Consider the following 20,126-nt stretch of genomic DNA (forward strand, 5'->3'; position numbering starts at 1 on the left):
GACAGCAGCTGGGTCTGGAATTACGTCTGTCTTGCTTATTTGTGTACAAGGTGCCGGGGTGTACACTGACTGTGGCTTTGTTGACTCGGCTGGGACAACCACCCTGGGCCACCTTGCTACATAAGAATCTTTTAGTACTTTGCACAGCATAGTGCCTTGAACCATTTGGACATCATCTGGTACTTTGTTTTGCTTAGAGACCATCTATGGATCTTATAGTATTATGGTCAGAATAGAACAGTGGACGAATGGAGGATTTTCAAGTTCTATGGGCAATCTTTAGCCTTAGTTCAATTGGTTAATCCTTGGTACTTTGGTCTTCTCATAGCTAAATATCATCTGAGTATCTTCTATTACTTTAGTTAAATCAAAGCCTTGGTCCATCAAATAATCATTTGCTAATTTGACCAGCTCAAAGCTTTTGGCCATCACAGAATCTTGTGGTACTTTGGTTATCTCAGAGACTTTGACTACTGGAGAATTCTTGAATTTTTATAGGAAGTCCAAAGTGTTGGATCATAAAACAATGATCTGATATTTCAGTCAGTTCCAATAATTAAACATCATAGGATCCTCTGGTACTTTGGTCAGCTCAAAGCTTTAGATCATTCAAGGCTCCAGCAGTATTTCGATCATCTCACAACCTTGGACTTTTGAAAGATACTTCGGCCCTCTTATCAGTGACCCTGATGCTTTCAGTGTTATACAGCAGGTTTGGCTAAGCCTTGTGCGATTAGCTTATTTCAAAGTTATTTAGGAAAGGAAGTCAATAAAATGGTGAAACAACCTGACTGCATCAGTGAACAAGACCTCCTTTAAGTGAACCATGAATATTACAGCTAGCAATGCCTTTCAAACTAAAACCATTGATGAGAATTAATATGTTCACTGTAAAATAAACCCAAAAAATTCTGATAACCTTAGGAGCTACTGAACAATTAACTCAATCATTTGTCGGGAGGACATCATACTTCATGGGACTCCAAATGAAAACTCAATCTGCATATCTATTGAAAATAGCAACAGTTCCCTCTGAACACAGAATACTGTAGACGCTTCATTGACTTTGGGTTGGGGGTTTACCTGCATGAGGGAGCATATTTTGCATACACAGGATGACACATTTAACAAATACTAATATTTTCCACTTAACGATATGTCAGTTGTAAAGTTCTTTCATTATTAAGTTATTGATGTATTTTTAAACTGCTTGAAGTATTATTAGGTAAGTATTCCTACAGGACAAGAACCAAGTTTGTCATTTAAATGCAGTTTCTCATGTAATCCACATGTTATATGATATTGATGAATAGAAGAACTCTACAAGAAATTTGTTATCGGTTACATGTACTAACTTTTTTATTTTGCTCTTTAGGATTATGGACAACATCAAAATGTGGAGAAAATTGAATTTATTTATTTTGGTGTTCCTTTTTAATTGTGTTTACAATGAGGGGAATAACGGTATGTTAAATACAAGATTAAAATGAAATATTATTTGCCTCTTATGGACCAAACTCTAAATATTATAATATTATTTCCTGTCTATAAAAATATACAGTAACTAGTATAATACTACCCCTAAACACAAGAATATAACCACTAAAATACTACCCCTATACACAAGAATATATATGCTCCCTTTGTACAAGAATATAACTACTATAAGACTGCCCCTATGTACAAGAATATAACTACTATAAGACTGCCCCTATGTACAAGAATATAACTACTATAATACTGCCCCCTATGTGCAAGAATATAACTACTATAATACTGCCCCCTATGTACAAGAATATAACTACTATAATACTGCCCCTATGTACAAGAATATAACTACTATAATACTGCCCCTATATACAAGACTGTAACTACTATAATAATGCTCCCTATGTACAAGAATATGACTACTATAATACTGCCCTCTATGTACAAGAATATAACTACTATAATAATGCCCCCTATGTACAAGAATATAGCTACTATAATAATGCTCCCTATGTACAAGAATATAACTACTATAATACTGCCATCTATGTACAAGAATATAACTATTATAATACTGCCCCTATGTACAAGAATATAACTACTATAATACTGCCCTCTATGTACAAGAATATAACTACTATAATACTGCCCCCTATGTACAAGAATATAACTACTATAATAATGCTCCCTATGTACAAGAATATAACTACTATAATACTGCCCTCTATGTACAAGAATATAACTACTAAAATACTGCCCCTATATACAAGATTATAACTACTATAATACTGCCCCTATGTACAAGAATATAGCTACTATAATACTGCCCCTATATACAAGACTGTAACTACTATAATAATGCTCCCTATGTACAAGAATATGACTTCTATAATACTGCCCTCTATGTACAAGAATATAACTACTATAATAATGCCCCCTATGTACAAGAATATAGCTACTATAATAATGCTCCCTATGTACAAGAATATAACTACTATAATACTGCCATCTATGTACAAGAATATAACTATTATAATACTGCCCCTATGTACAAGAATGTAACTACTATAATACTGCCCTCTATGTACAAGAATATAACTACTATAATACTGCCCCCTATGTACAAGAATATAACTACTATAATAATGCTCCCTATGTACAAGAATATAACTACTATAATACTGCCCTCTATGTACAAGAATATAACTACTAAATACTGCCCCTATATACAAGATTATAACTACTATAATACTGCCCCTATGTACAAGAATATAACTACTATAATACTGCCCCTATACACAAGAATATAACTACTATAATACTGCCCCTATGTGCAAGAATATAACTACCATAATACTGATCCTAAGTACAAGAATATAACTACTATAATACTGCTCCTATGTACAAGAATATAACTACTATAATACCACTCCTATGTACAAGAATATAACTACTATAATACCACTCCTATGTACAAGAATATAACTACTATAATACTGCTCCTATGTACAAGAATATAACTACTATAAAACTGCCTGCTATGTACACGAATATAACTACTATAATACTGCCCCTATGTACAAGAATATAACTACTATAATACTGCTCCTATGTAGAAGAATATAACTACTATAATACTGATCCTATATCGAAGAATATAACTACTATAACACTGATCCTATATCGAAGAATATAACTACTATAATACTGCCCCTATGTACAAGAATATAACTACTATAATACTGCCACTATGTACAAGAATATAACTACTATAATACTGCCCCCTTATACAAGAATATAACTGCTCCTAAGGCCTCTTTCACACTTCAGTTTTTTACAATCAGTCACAATCCGCCAGGTTTTGAAAAAAAAGGATCCTCAATTTTCTTTTGAGGATCCGTTTTTTTTCCCCATTGACTTCCATTATTGGCGGATTGTGACTGATTGCCGTCCGTTGCATCCGTTTTTTTGAGGATCCGCCAAAAGTTGCTGTCCGTCACCATCCTCAAAGATTTCAAAACGGAGCCTGCAACGTTTTTTTCTCTGGCGGATCCTCCAGACACTGATTTAACCCGAAATTCTTTCCGGGTGCCGGACAAAAAAAAAAAAATTCTCTCTCTCTCTCTCTCTCCCCCCCCCCCCCAGCGATTCCATTAAATTTCCTCATTTTCAGGATCCGTCTGAAAACGGATCCTGTGCCATCCGTTCACATCAGTTGAGAACGGATCCGCTTGTCTGACTTTTTGGCGGATTTGAACTGATGCAAAAAACTGAAGTGTGAAAGAGGCCTTAGTAGAAAAATAAAACTACTAAAATACTGCCCCTTTGTATAAGAATATAACTACTATAATACCGCCGCTATGCACCTGAATGCAGCTACTATATTATTGCCCCCGTGTGCAAGAATATAACTACTATATTACTGCTACTATTTACAAGAACATAACTGCTGCAATATCGCTCCTATGTACAAGAATATAACTTCTATTATACTGCCCTTATGTTCAAGAATATAACTACTATAAAGGTGTGTGCACACGCTGCGGATTCTGTTGCGGATACGCAGCGGATATTGCCCTGCGGATCCTCAGCAGGTTTTGCTGCGGTGTAGAGTACCTTTATTTTCAATGGAAAACAAAAACCGCGGTGCACACGGTGTAGATTTTTTTCCACACAGATTTGCTGCGGTTTCAAAACCGCAGCATGACACTTCTTTGTGCGCAATCTGCAGCGGTTTCACACCTTCTCCATTGTATAGGTGTCAAACCACAGGGGAAAACTGCAGGCTAATCCACATATAAACTGCAGGTCTTTTGACCTGCGGATTTACCTGCAGATTTTGCAAAATCCATGCGGAAAAATCCGCAGCAGAATCCACAGCGTGTGCACACACCCTAATACTGCCCCCTAAGTACAAGAATATACAGTAACTACTATAAGACTGCCCACTAAGCACAAGAATAAAACTGCTATAATACTGCCACTATGTACAAGAATATACAGTTGTGGCCAAAAGTATTCACACCCCTGCAATTCTGTCAGATAATACTCAGTTTCTTCCTGAAAATGATTGCAAACACAAATTCTTTGGTATTATTATCTTCATTTAATTTGTCTTAAATAAAAAAACACAGAAGAGAATGAAGCAAAAAGCAAAACATTGATCATTTCACAGAAAACTCCAAAAATTGGCCAAACTAAAGTATTGGCACCCTCAGCCTAATACTTGGTTGCACAACCTTTAGCCAAAATAACTGCGACCAACCGCTTCCAGTAACCATCAATGAGTTTCTTACAATGCTCTGCTGGAATTTTAGACCATTCTTCTTTGGCAAACTGCTCCAGGTCCCTGATATTTGAAGGGTGCCTTCTCCAAACTGCCATTTTTAGATCTCTCCACAGGTGTTCTATGGAATTCAGGTCTGAACTCATTGCTGGCCACCTTAGAAGTCTCCAGTGCATTCTCTCAAACCATTTTCTAGTGCTTTTTGAAGTGTGTTTTGGGTCATTGTCCTGCTGGAAGACTCATGACCTCTGAGGGAGACCCAGCTTTCTCACACTGGGCCCTACATTATGCTGCAAAATTTGTTGGTAGTCTTCAGACTTCATAATGCCATGCACACGGTCAAGCAGTCCAGTGCCAGAGGCAGCAAAGCAACCCTAAAACATCAGGGAACCTCCGCCATGTTTGACTGTAGGGACCGTGTTCTTTTCTTTGAATGCCTCTTCTTTCTCCTGTAAACTCTATGTTGATGCCTTTGCCCAAAAAGCTCTGCTTTTGTCTCATCTGACCAGAGAACATTCTTCCAAAACGTTTTAGGCTTTTTCAGGTATGTTTTGGCAAACTCCAGCCTGGCTTTTTTATGTCTCGGGGTAAGAAGTGGGGTCTTCCTGGGTCTCCAACCATACAGTCCCTTTTCATTCAGATGCCGACGGATAGTACGGGTTGACACTGTTGTACCCTCGGACTGCAGGGCAGCTTGAACTTGTTTGGATGTTAGTCGAGGTTCTTTATCCAACATCCGCACAATCTTGCATTGAAATCTCTTGTCAATTTTTCTTTTCCGTCCACAGCTAGGGAGGTTAGCCACAGTGCCATGGGCTTTAAACTTCTTGATGACACTGCGCACGGTAGACATAGGAAAATTCAGGTCTTTGGAGATGGACTTGTAGCCTTGAGATTGCTCATGCTTCCTCACAATTAGGTTTCTCAAGTCCTCAGACAGTTCTTTGGTCTTCTTTCTTTTCTCCATGCTCAATGTGGTACACACAAGGACACAGGACAGAGGTTGAGTCAACTTTAATCCATGTCAACTGGCTGCAAGTGTGATTTAGTTATTGCCAACACCTGTTAGGTGCCTCAGGTAAGTTACAGGTGCTGTTAATTACACAAATTACTCATGATTTTTCGAACAGTGCCAATACTTTTGTCCACCCTCTTTTTTATGTTTGGTGTGGAATTATATCCAATTTGGCTTTAGGACAATTCTTTTTGTGTTTTTTCATTTAAGACAAATTAAATGAAGATAATAATACCAAAGAATTTGTGTTTGCAATCATTTTCAGGAAGAAACTGAGTATTATCTGACAGAATTGCAGGGGTGTTAATACTTTTGGCCACAACTGTAACTACTGTAATGCTGCTTCTGTATAACAGAATATAACTACTATAAAACTGCCCATATGTACACAAAGTTTATTAATATAATACTGTTCACTATATGCAAGAGTCAGGGGCGGACACTGACAGCTTGGGACCCCTGTGCAAGAAATATGTCTGGGACCCCCTTCCTGCCTGGCATATTGTATGCAATGAGGGGACCCTTGCTATGGAACACCCCCCCTGAGCTTTGGGCTCTGAGCAACAGGCCAGATTTTCCTCATTATCCCAGTTCACACTGCACCATAGTCAAAGTTTTATTTGGGCCCTCACACCTCAAATTATATATATATTGTGGGACAGTAAAGGGTGTTTTACTGGATGGGAGATACATTTCTCCCAGTAGATTAATGTTTGGCTGGGTTTTTCCCTAAAGACAGGACCTGCGATGATGTCATGGTCACATGATCAGCCCATGTGATGTCTACCTCACCTGTGGGAGGAGTTATGGGCTATGTAATGGAGGTTGGTATTTGGCACATGGTGAGTGTGTGTCTGGAAGTTAAAGGAACTTGGCTGGACTTAGCTTGAACTTGCATACAGGATCCCCGTGCTGCAGGACTATAGTAGCAAGACTCTCAACAACCCTGGGAATGGCACCTAGCGGATGCCGCAGGATCTGGCAGCCACTTAGTTAAGCCCGTCCCATGCAAGGGGTGAGTCTGGGACCAGTGGTTCGCCAAGCTGGAGTACATTTATGTTTTTCCCTTATTTTCTGTTAACCTGGTGTTTGCAAAGTGACATTAAACCACTGAAATTAGACTTTAAGCCTCTGTGTTTCCTTGTTACTGCAGGCCTGCCATTACCTACCAGAGCGAATCCCTACAATTGGTGGACTGAATGCAGGCAAACGCAGTGAGGCCAGATTGTTTTTGCTTAGTTTTGATCTGTACCCCAGCCTATGTCCTGGGTGAAACAAGTGGCACAGACCCAGGCGGGGAACTTTCCAGAAATGGAGGCCACGGTCAAAACGCTCAGAGGCCATGCGACAGCAGCAGCAGGCTATACAGCAGCAGGCTACACAGCAGCAGGCTATGCAGCAGCAGCAGGCTACACAGCAGCAGCAGGAGGCCATGCTACAGCAGCAGGCTATGCAGCAGCAGGTTACACAGCAACAGCAGGCTATGCAGCAACAGCAGGAGGCCATGCGGCAGCACCAGGAGGCCATACGACAGCAGGCTATGCAGCAGCAGCAGGAAACCAATCAGCTGTTGATACAGCATATCACAACTGCACAGACAAAAGGAACTAACCGGGGAATCCATGATGTCCCGAAAGCAGTTTGTACAGCGGTTCCCAAAATGGAGAAGTTGGACGATGTGGAGGTGTACCTGGAGATATTCTAAGGAGTCGCTAAGAGAGAGAAGCTACCCCGGGACCAGTGGGCAGAAATCCTCACTTCGTTTCTGGCACCAGGACTTTTGAAAGCATATCAGGACCTACCCGTGGAGCAAAGGGCGCACTACACGGTCGTCAAGGGTGAGATACTGGCACGTATTGGGGTAAATGTGTTAGTTCGGGCCCAGCGGGTACACCAGGAGTTTACCCCCTCCAAGCCGGCTTGGTCCCAGTATTACGGCCTGTTGCACCTGTTACGAAAATGGTTGCAGCCTGAGGTGTTGTCCCCCATGGCCATGCTGGACCGCATAGTGACTGATAAGTTTTGGAGGGCTTTGCCCCACTCCCTCCAGACATGGGTCAGACAGGCATCCCCTACTAATGCCATGCAGATGATAGACCTCATAGAAAGGTATGGGGCTACCAAAGAGCTACAGGGAGGGACTCCCCGGAAGGTAACAGGAAGGTTCCCTAAGACTCCACCCCTGGTTCTGCGAGCAGAGCCCAGGAAGGCCGCTCACGACTTATCTGGGGAAGTAAGGAGCCCCATAATCTGCTGGTGGTGCCAGGAACCAGGGCATATGAGAGCTGATTGCCCCCACCTGGCTGAGCCCATGGACACCAACTTTGGGTAACACCAGTCTCACTATGCCGAACCGATGTGTGCAATGGGCACCCCGAAAGATCCCAATATGGAACATTTGCATCAGGTTGAAGTGGAGGGCACCCCGGCTGTGGCCCTATTGGACTCAGGGAGCCTTGTAACCCTGGTGCGAGCCAGCTGGATACTAACCAGCGAGTATACGGGTTGGAAAATTGGGGTGTTGTGTATACATGGGGACTTAAAAGACTATCCCACCGCACTTGTGGTGATCAGCACGCCAGCGGTGCCACGAAGTGGGGGTTGTGACTAATTTCCATTATGAGGTGATAATTGGAAGAGACTTTCCTTTATTTTCTATGCTGTGGCCTTCTGTTGTCTCACCCACGGAGCAACTGCCAGCACCACAGGCAACCATGTTACATTCTCCAGCAGTAGGGCATGAACCTGGTGGCCCGGAGGAAGAAGTGCTGGCGGTAGGGGTAACCTTCCCTTCGGTGGACGAGGGGAAGAATTTTCCCATAGAAGTATTGGCTGGAGAGGTGGAAGACTTGCCACCAGGCCAGAGTTGTCAGACTTGAATGTGTCAGGTAACAATTTTGGTATGGCGCAACTCCGAGACCCTACTTTGGCCCGGGCCAGAGAAAATGTATTGTTTGTCAATGGGGAACACCAACAACCTGGGGAAGCTACAGTGCTGCCACGCTTTGAGCTACACCAAGATTTGTTGTACCGAGTGGAGATAATACGTGGGGAACTGGTAGAACAGTTATTCGTACCTCAGACATATCATAGGCTGGTAATAGACTTAGCGCATGTGCATGTACTTGGTGGGCATTTGGGCCAAAAGAAAACCCTAGACCGAATTCTGCAGCGGTTCTACTGGCTAGGGGACCATGAAGAAGTTAAACGGTACTGTAATTCCTGTCCAGTGTGCCAGGTAACCAGTCCCCAGCCTCACTTTCGGAGTCCTTTGGTGCCTTTGCCAATTATAGAGGTACCCTTCGAGAGAGTGGCAATGGATCTGGTGGGGCCTCTCAATAAGTCAGCAAGGGGGCACCAACACATCCTGGTAATTCTAGATTATGCTACCCGATATCCTTGAAGCCATTCCTCTGCGCCACACATCAGCTAAGCTTATACCAAAGGAACTCATGGGTATGTTTTCGCGGGTGGGAATTCCTCAAGAGATTTTAACAGACCCGGGAACCCCCTTTATGTCAAAAATTATGAAGGAACTCTGCCGTTTGCTAAATGTTAAGCAGTTGCGCACATTAGTCTATCATCCCCAAACAGATGGTCTGGTAGAAAGGTTCAATAAGACGCTGAAAAGCATGTTAAAAAAGGCAGTTTCCAAAGATGGGAAGGACTGGGATCTCTTATTGCCATATTTGCTGTTTGCAGTGCGAGAGGTGCCTCAGGCATCTACGGGGTTCTCGCCCTTTGAACTATTGTTCGGCAGACACCCACGGGGCTTACTCGATATAGCCAAAGAGGCCTGGGAGAACCAACCTACCCCCCACAAAAGTGTGATAGAACATGCTTCAAAAATGCAAGAAAGAATGGAGACAGTCCTACCCTTAGTCCGGGAACATATGGAGGCAGCACAACAGTCACAGAATCTGGTCTATAATCGGGAGGCTCGGATAAGAACCTTTAGCCCTGGGGATCGGGTGTTTGTACTTGTGCCTACCGTAGACAGCAAATTCCTTGCAAGGTGGCAGAGACCCTACGAGATCATGGAAAAGGTGGGGCCAGTAGACTACAAGGTACACCAGCCAGGACGGAGAAAGCCAGAACAGGTTTACCATGTTAATTTGCTTAAAGCATGGAAAGATAGAGAAAACCATGATGGGGATAGTCCGCTGCCTGCGTTTCAGATGGAGAAGGCTCCATTACCTCAGGGCGAGGCAGAAGAAGCCCAACCCGCAGTCAAAATTGCAGATACTTTGTCTCCTAGACAGGTTCAGGAGGTTCGGGAGTTCATTAGCCGAAATACAGATGTTTTTTCGGAGCTCCCCGAAAGCACCTCCTTAATCCAACCTGACATTGTCACTGAGCCACAGGCCAAAGTCCGACTAAAGCCATATCGGGTGCCTGAGGCCCGGTGACAAGCCATCTCGGAAGAGGTGAAAACTATGCTACAGTTAGGGGTCATAGACGAGTGCCAAAGTGAGTGGACCAGCCCAATAGTCCTAATACCCAACCCAAGCCTGATGGGTCTCTAAGATAATAATAATAATAATTTTTATTTATATAGCGCCAACATATTCCGCAGCACTTTACAATTAAGCAGGGACATGTACAGACAATAAATTCAATACAAGTTAAGACAATTTAAACAGTGACATTAGGAGTGAGGTCCCTGCTCACAAGCTTACAATCTACAAGGAAATGGGGGGGACACAGTAGGTGAAAAGTGCTTGTTAATTCAGGTCTGGCAATTATAATAAATAGGGATTTTCATATAAAGCTGCATGATCCGGTCATCAGCCCGTGTGTTTAAGTGCAATAGTCAAGTATCAAGTGCAGTTATCGTGTGCATGGAGGGTGTGGAGACAGAAGAATAGTAGTGTGCAGATTCAGAATAATATTTGGAAGGAGGGAACAGGGCAAAGTTAGTTTACTGAGTAGTTGATGTGGTAGGCTTGTTTGAAGAGATGGGTTTTCAGAGCGCGCTTGAATAGGTCGAGGCTAGGTATCAGTCTGATCGTCTGGGGAAGTGCATTCCAGAGAGCTGGAGCAGCACGAGAGAAGTCCTGGAGACGGAAATGCGAGGTTCGGGTTACGGGGGATGTTAAGGCCCCGTCTCACTAAGCGACATACCAGCGATCCCGACACCGATATGAAGGTGTCAGGATCGCTAGTAAGTCGCTATGTGATCGCTGGTGAGCTGTCACACAGACAGCTTCACCAGCGATCAGCACAGCGATGCCGAGCGCCCGGCATCGCTGGCCATCCTGTAAAAAATAGAATCAAAATAAAAAATATAGTTATTCTCACCATCCGATGTCCCGCGCAGTCTTCCGGCCTCTCTCCACGCTCCGGTCCCAGTGATCCTTTGCACGAATGACCGCGAGATGTCACGGTCTCGCGGGATAACAAAGTCTCGCGGTCATTCGTGCAAAGGAGCACTGGGACCGGAGCGTGGAGAGAGGCAGGATGCCTGCGCGGGACTTCGGAAGGTGAGAATAACTATATTTTTTATTTTTTTATTATTTTTTTACACCTGATCGCTGGTCTCCCGCTGTCACACACAGCGATGCGTGCTGGCCAGCGGGAGACCAGCGACCAAAGAAATGTCCAGAGATTTCTTGCAGCGATCAGCGATACCGGCAGGGGGGCCGCTCGCTGATCGCTGTCACACACAGCAATCTCACTGGTGAGATCGCTGTTACGTCACAAAAGTTGTGACTCAGCAGCGATCTCGCTACCGAGATTGCTTAGTGAGACGGGGCCTTTAGTCTTAGATCATTTGTAGAACGGAGGGCATGTGTAGGGCGATAGACAGAGATGAGAGAGGAGATATAAGGCGGTGCAGAACAGTGGAGAGCTTTGTGGGTGAGAGAGATGAGTTTATACTGGACCCTGTAGCGAATAGGTGGCCAGTGTAATGACTGGCACAAGATGGAGGCATCAGTGAAGCGGCTGGACAGAAATATGACCCTGGCTGCCGCATTCAAGATGGATTGGAAAGGAGAAAGTTTGGTAAGAGGGAGACCGATCAGAAGAGAGTTGCAGTAGTCCAGACGAGAATGAATAACAGCGACAGTAAGAGTCTTAGCAGTTTCAAAGGTGAGAAAAGGTTGGATTCTGGAGATGTTTTTAAGATGCAGGTGACAAGAGCGAGTGAGTGATCGGATATAGGGAGTAAAGGAAAGTTCAGTGTCGAATATGACCCCAAGACAGTGGGCATGCTGCTTGGGAGTTATGGTTGAACCCTCCAGGGTTATTTCGATGTTAGGTAGAGTGAAGTTAGTAGAGGGGAGAAACACAAGAAGTTCAGTTTTGGAGAGATTTAGTTTCAGATAGAGGGTGGACATGATGTTAGAGACAGCAGACAGACAATCCTTGGTATTTTGAATTAGGGTAGGGGTGATGTCAGGGGAAGAAGTGTATAATTGGGTGTCATCAGCATAGAGATGATACTGGAACCCAAATCTGCTGATTGTTTGTCCAATAGGAGCAGTGTATTTAGAGAAGAGGAGGGGGCCTAGGACTGAGCCCTGCGGGACCCCGATAGTAAGGGGACGAGGAGAGGAAGAGGAGCCGGCAAAAGATACAGTGAAGGAGCGGTCAGAGAGGTAGGAGGAGAACCCGGAGAGGGCTGTCTCCTTGAGGCCTATAGAGCGGAGCATAGTGAGGAGGAGCTGGTGATCCACAGTGTCAAATGCGGCAAAGAGATCCAGGAGAATCAGCAGGGAGCAATGACCTTTCGATTTAGCTGTTATTAGATCATTAGAGACTTTAGTGAGGGCAGTTTCAGTAGAGTGTAAAGAGCGGAAACCAGATTGTAAGGGGTCGAGAAAAGAGTTATCCGAGAGATAGCGGCTTAGACGGGAGTGGACCAAGCATTCCAGGAGTTTAGAGATGAAGGAAAGGTTAGAGACAGGTCTGTAGTTAGCAGTGCAGTTCTGGTCCAGGGATGGCTTTTTAAGTAAAGGGGTTATGGTGGCATGTTTAAATGAGGAGGCAAATATACCTGAAGAAAGAGAGAGGTTAAATATTTTAGTCAGGTGAGTGGTGACCACTGGTGAGAGAGACTGCAGGAGCTGTGAAGGAATGGGGTCACTGTTGCAGGTTGTAGGCTGAGCGGTGGCGAGGAGCTTGGAAACTTCTTCTGAAAAAGACTCAAAGATATCTAGTGAGCTTGAGGTGCGGCAGGGAAGGGGATCCAGGCACTTAGGAGATTGGGCTGCGATATCCTGATGGATTTGGTTGATTTTTTCTAGGAAATAAGTGGCCAGATCTTCACCGCTGAGGTTGGTGATGGGGTCCTGTACTTTAGGTTTCAGGAGGGAGTTTAACGTTTCAAAAAGTCGTCTTGGGTTGTTGGCTAGTGAGGTGATGAGGGTGGTGAAGTAGGATTGTTTGGCCAGATGAAGGGCAGAGTTATAGGTTTTGAGCATGAACTTATAGTGGATGAAGTCTTCAGCTAAGAGAGATTTTCTCCACTGCCGCTCTGCACACCTTGAGCAGCGCTGAAGAAAGCGTGTTTGCATTGTGTGCCAGGGCTGCCTTTGTCTGTGTCGGGTCTTTCTGCGCGTAGAAGGTGCTGCTTGATCTAGGGCATTCTTCAGTGTGACAATGCTAAGTCTGGACAGGAGAGGGAGGAGATGGGGGCTAAAGATGTGTGGATATTGTCCATAAGCTGCTGGGTATTAATGGTATGTGTATTCCTATAAGTGTGGTAAGTGGGGGTGTCCCGGGTGAGGAGACAATTCTTGACTGAGAAGGAAAGAAGGTTGTGGTCCAAGAGCAGGAGCGGGGAGTTAGTAAAGTCGTGCAGTGAGCCGGGACGGGAGAAAACCAGGTCCAGATTATTCCCGTCCTCATGTGTAGGAGAATTAGTAAACTGTGAGAGGCCAAATGAAGAAGTTAGAGAAAGAAGATGAGAGGCAGATTGGGAGAGGGGTTCATTGATGGGGATGTTAAAGTCTCCCATGATGAGGGTGGGGATGTCACAGGATAGAAAGTGAGTAAGCCAGGTGGAGAAGTGGTCTAGAAACTGGCGGGAGGAGCCTGGGGGGCGATAGACAACCACCACTCGTAAGGAGAAGGGCTTAAAGAGTCTGACGGCGTGGACTTCAAAGGAAGGAAATGTAAGTGAGGGAACCGGGGGGATGACCTGGAAAGCACATTGTGATGAAAGGAGCAAACCAACACCTCCATCCTATCTGTTCTCAGGTCAGGGAGTATGTGAAAATTTCAGCCCACCAAACGAGAGGGCGGCAGCAGCGGTGGTGTCTGAATGCTGGATCCAGGTTTCTGTAATAGCCAGAAGGTTAAGGGAATTAGAGAGAAAAAAATCATGAATGTAAGTCAGTTTGTTACACACAGACCGTGCATTCCAGAGAGCACATTGGAAAGCGACAGGAGAAGGCATGCACTGAATGTTAATAAGATTAGCAGGGTTTCTATATGCAGCTGGAGGAGAGTAATGTATGCTGGTGGAGGGAGGCCCAGGGTTGGGGGAGATGTCGCATGCAACTATTAAAAGGAGAAAAAACAGAAAGAGCAGGTGGTGGGATGATTTGTATGAACGCTTTGAGTGCTGCATGGAAGTATTGGATGGTTTGGAGTGGGTAAGAAATGTCAGTAGAGCCTCAGAGTTATACATGGGAGAGGGGAGAAGGGAGGGGTGGATATGCAGAGAATGCACAGAATGTGTAAAAGGGCGGGCGAGTTGTGAGAAAGCAGAAGTTAAGACAAATAAGCAGCAGGTTGATATGATCAATGCATAATGTAATTCGACTGACCAAGAAGCATGCTTGCATGAAAAACTTATGCACCTTACCTGTCTCCTGCCCAACTGCATTGTCTAACTGCAAAGCACTTTATCCTGTTGCACTTAATATCTTTTGCACGCATGAGCCCGCACGCGTGCTATCCCAGCCAGAGTTAAATATATATGAAATGAAATGTCTGCTAGCTTCAGCCACCAAATGGCCACAATCAGTAATTAAACAATTAGCACAAGGCCAGAGCAGGCATTACTATGCAGGGTAAACAACCAATACTGGACAAGGGAAAGAAAGAAAGAAAGAAAAACAAAAAAACCTTTCAACACTTCAAAGCAGAAACAAAAAAAAAGAAAGCCCAACCACACGAGTGATGGAATTAAATACCATGAAAATATCTTGCTACATATGATGCAGTTCACACTTGTCAGACAGCACACATGGATGATGGAATTAAATACCATGAAAATATCTTGCTACATATGATGCAGTTCATACTTCTCAGACAGCACACATGGATGATGGAATTAAATACCATGAAAATATCTTGCTACATATGATGCAGATTCTGTAATGATTTTAGAAAGCTTTCAAAGTTTGACGCCCACCCCATGCCCCGGGTTGACAAGATGGGCAGGCACGGTATTTTAAAACTGTGGACCTCACAAAAGGTTATTGGCAGGTACCCCTAACAGAGGCGGCGAAGGAAAAAACAGCTTTTGTAACGCCCGAGGGGCTGTTCCAGTACAAGGTGTTACCCTTTGGGTTGCATGGCGCACCAGCAACGTTCCAGCGATTAATGGATATTGTTCTATGTCCCCATCGCCGCATGCCTCAGCCTACCTAGACGATATTATTGTGTACAGCACCGACTGGGAAAGTCACTTAGCAATAGTACAGGCAGTGATAGACTCTCTGCGACAAGCAGGGCTAACTGCCAACCCAAAGAAGTGTTCCATAGGGTTGGAGGAAGCTCGGTACTTGGGTTACGTCATTGGAAGAGGAGTTCTCAAGCCTCAAGTAAACAAAGTGGAGGCAATTCAGAACTGGCCCCGTCCTCTCACAACAAAACAGGTAAAAGCCTTTTTAGGTTTGGTGGGATATTACAGTTCATTCCCAGCTTTGCAACCCTGTCCGCGCCTTTAACAAACTGCTTAAAATGGAGGAAATCTGTGATGGTCCACTGGAATGATCAGTTAGAGGGGGCCTTTACAAAGTTAAAAGAGGTACTTTGTGGTACACCAGTCCTGATCACTCCAAATTTCAAAAGAGAGTTTGTTGTGCAGACTGATGCCTCTGAGATAGGGCTCGGTGCCGTGCTGTCTAAGGAGGTTAGTGCCTGGCCATCAAGTGGGCACTGGGGTCATTGCGCTATTTGCTAGGGAGAACATTTCGGTTGGTGACAAATCATTCTCCTCTTACGTGGATGAGTCAAGCTAAGGAGAGGAATGCCCAAGTCACCAGGTGGTTCCTGTCCCTGCAAAATTTTAAATTTTCAGTAGAACATCAGGCAGGCAGACTACAGGGGAATGCAGATGCCCTGTCCAGAGTACACTGTATGTCATGTGTCCACCCCTCTAGGGTTGAACATAGGAGGGAGGTATGTGGTACAGTAAAGGGTGTTTTACTGGATGGGAGATACATTTCTCCCAGCAGATTAATGTTTGGCTGGGTTTTACCCTAAAGACAGGACCTGCAATGATGTCATGGTCACGTGATCAGCCCATGTGATGTCTACCTCACCGGTGTGAGGTGTTATGGGCTATGTAATAGAAGTTACAGGAACTTGGCTGGACTTAGCCTGAACTTGTATATAGGATCCCTGTGCTGCAGGACTATAGCAGCAAGACTCTCAACAACCCTGGGAATGGCACCTGGCAGATGCCACAGGACCTGGCAGCTGCTTAGTTAAGCCTGTCCCATGCAAGGGGTGAGTCTGGGACCAGTGGTTCTCCAAACTGGAGTACATTTATGTTTTTCCCTTATTTTCTGTTAACCTGCTGTTTGCAAAGTGACATTAAACCACTGAAATTAGATTTTAAGTCTGTGTGTTGCCTCGTTACTGCCGCCCAGCCAGTACCTACCAGAGCGAATCCCTACAATATATATTTTGTTACTGAGCTAGAGATTTACACTCACTGGCCACTTTATTAGGTACACCATGCTAGTAAGGGGTTGGACCCCCTTTTGCCTTCAGAACTGCCTCAATTCTTCGTGGCAGAGATTCAACAAGGTGCTGGAAGCATTCCTCAGAGATTTTGGACCATATTGACATGATGGCATCACACAGTTGGCGCAGATTTGTCGGCTGCACATCCCTGATGCGAATCTCCCGTTCCACCACATCCCAAAGATGCTCTATTGGATTGAGATCTGGTGACTGAGGAGGCCATTTGAGTACAGTAAACTCATTGTCATGTTCAAGAAACCAATCTGAGATGATTCGAGCTTTATGACATGGCGCATTATCCTGCTGAAAGTAGCCATCAGATGTTGGGTACATTGTGGTCATAAAGGGATGGACATGGTCAGCAACAATACTCAGGTAGGCTGTGGCGTTGCAACGATGCTCAATTGGTACCAAGGGGCCCAAAGAGTGCCCAGAAAAAATTCCCCACACCATGACACCACCACCACCAGCCTGAACCGTTGATACAAGGCAGGATGGATCCATGCTTTCATGTTGTTTACGCCAAATTCTGACCCTACCATCCGAATGTCGCAGCAGAAATCGAGACTCATCAGACCAGGCAACGTTTTTCCAATCTTCTACTGTCCAATTTCGATGAGCTTGTGCAAATTGTAGCCTCAGTTTCCTGTTCTTAGCTGAGAGGAGTGGTACCCAGTGTGGTCTTCTGCTGCTGTAGCCCATCTGCCTCAAAGTTCGACGCACTGTGCGTTCAGAGATGCTCTTCTGCCTACCTTGGTTGTAACGGGTGGCAATTTGAGTCACTGTTGCCTTTCTATCAGCTCGAACCAGTCTGCCCATTCTCCTCTGACCTCTGGCATCAACATGGCATTTCCGGCCACAGAACTGCCGCTCACTGGATTTTTTTTCTTTTTCGGACCATTCTCTGTAAACCCTAGAGATGGTTGTGCGTGAAAATCCCAGTAGATCAGCAGTTTCTGAAATTCTCAGACCAGCCCTTCTGGCACCAACAATCATGCCACGTTCAAAGGCACTCAAATCACCTTTCTTCCCCATACTGATGCTCGGTTTGAACTGCAGGAGATTGTCTTGACCATGTCTACATTCCTAAATGCACTGAGTTGCCGCCATGTGATTGGCTGATTAGAAATTAAGTCTTAACACACAGTTGGACAGGTGTACCTAATTAAGTGGCCAGTGAGTGTATATCTCCTTTAGGATTCGGCTCAACCATGTATATATTATACTAGCCTTTTGCTTGTTTCCTGACTGGTTACTTGCCCGATTAGATGTCCTAATCCTCCTTTCCCAATGTTCAGCTGATCTGAATGGTATAAATTTAATGTCACTTTTTGGATATGCATAGGCCGCCTTGTCTAATGCTGTGTATCAGGTACTCTTAGATTTTTGTAATGTAATATCTTCTGGAAATAAAAATCTAATTTCAGAAGCAGGTGTGAAGATGCATCGAATTTCTTACAATTTCTTACATATTTCACTCTTTTTGTCATGACACAACTGTCTGGTGACCTGGGACCAGGGGCTCCTTCCCTGTGCCTAACACTAGGGGTGTCCTAGCGTGCCCTACACCCCGGGATACTTCCAAAGGTGAAGATGCCGTGGACTCCGCCCTTGTCTAATCTCCTGAGTTAGCCCTCCGTCTGTTCTCTTCCCCCACCCAGGGAAGAGGGTCGCTACTGTGCACCATAGTACACCAACCCGACAAACAAGTGTTAACAGAAATCTCTAGGCATACAAAATATTCACTCACATCTAACAGAGGTAAGCACCGCGTCATGGAGGTAGGGCAATAAACCAAAATAGACAAGGATAAGGAATTCTTTTGCTAATTATATATACTATATAATTCTCACACCAACTCCTCTCCCTCCGTTAGCCATGCAGCAATAAAGCTAGCACTTACAAGGTTTTGTATCAGAGGCCAGATTATAAAGGGAAAAGGAGTGGCTAACCAAGCTCAGCTGTGAGCACAGGGATTTCCAACATGGCCGATTTACCCCTGTTTTGCCAGAAGACATAAACACATTTAAAATGAAGAAGTGCTTCTTCTCAGCGCCAGAGTAGGCGCAATCAGACGCTGCGGTCTTCTGGCTCCACACTGTCGCAGTAACCCCGTGACACTTTTGAAGATATTTGACATCCACAGCACAGGTCAATTTACGTTACGTATTTTCTTATTCGCAGCAGTGCGACTATAATACTCAGTGGATTTTCTACATGAAAATCTGCTGTATTTACTATCTCTGCAAAAATACCTTGATGTTCTCTTATTTTACCTTTTGTAATACGAATGGTGGAATGTGTGGCAAATGTGCAGCCTTTCCACAACAAACTGATTTTGCCACGTGATTCACTACCCTCCACACAAGTCCTTCCCGTGTACCCCATGTGACAGACATTGTCCTCTGAAATGGCCTCATATAGTACCAATAGAGCGAGAGATAGGCTGCAGCGGTCACTAGGGATATATGGGGAATGTCACACTGGAACAGTGAGGAGTAAATAGGCTGGTATAAATCATTTATTTATTTTAGCCATATTGGTGGCAATGGAGAAATGTTTAAATAATGTAGAAAATCCCATAGGAATCATTTAGGACCCATGGACATCATAGTGGCAGTTCCTCCTGCTCAATCACACCAGTGCATTATATTGGAAATCTTAATGTGTGAGGAAGGGTTTACAACACTTTTTTTTTCACCCTTCACCCCTCGGCCATTTTTTCTTTCTTTTCATTTTCATTTTTTGTTCCCATTCATCCAACATCCATAATTTTTTTTTCTTTATTTTTCCATCCACATAACCGTATAAGAGCTTGTTTCTTGTGGTGCAAGTTGTACTTTTGAATGGCATCATTCATTCATTTGATCATGTGATGCACTGGAAAGTGGGAAAAAAAATCCAAGTGCCTTTCCACAATTGTTTTTATTTGCCACTAGCTGAAGAGCCCGGCGCTGCCCGGGCATAGTAACTAACTACGGTTAGTTATAACAAACTATAATGATTATATATATAAAGCTGAGTGTAGAGCCCTGCCCACTCCGCATAGCCACATTCACTATAATATTCCACATCTTCCCGTCAGCCAGAGCTACCGGACAACAACCCCTAATATCCCACATCATCCCGTCAGCCAGAGCCACCCGACTACTACCCCTAATATCCCACATCATCCCGTCAGCCAGAGCCACCGGACTACTACCCCTAATATCCCACATCGTCCCATCAGCCAGAGCCACCGAACTACTACCCCTAATATCCCACATCATCCCATCAGCCAGAGCCACCGGACTACTACCTCTAATATCCAACATCGTCCCATCAGCCAGAGCCACCGGACAACTACCTCTAATATCCCACATCATCCCGTCAGCCAGAGCCACCGGACTACTACCCCTAATATCCCAC

General features: G+C 44.3%; 1 protein-coding gene across 1 annotated transcript in view; it reads left to right on the forward strand.

Moving 5' to 3' along the window:
• The first annotated feature begins 1,379 nt into the window (after nt 1-1,379).
• The window catches only part of CD22 (CD22 molecule), a 68,364-nt gene continuing 49,617 nt past the window's right edge, over nt 1,380-20,126 (forward strand). The window contains exon 1 of the mRNA XM_073570574.1: nt 1,380-1,464. Within this exon, the coding sequence (XP_073426675.1) occupies nt 1,380-1,464 (85 nt within the window). The remainder of the gene's footprint in view (nt 1,465-20,126) is intronic.

The sequence above is a fragment of the Dendrobates tinctorius genome, unplaced genomic scaffold, assembly GCF_039654945.1.
Source record: "Dendrobates tinctorius isolate UK_male_01 unplaced genomic scaffold, ASM3965494v1 ptg000028l, whole genome shotgun sequence".
In the NCBI taxonomy this organism is placed as follows: Eukaryota; Metazoa; Chordata; class Amphibia; order Anura; family Dendrobatidae; genus Dendrobates; species Dendrobates tinctorius.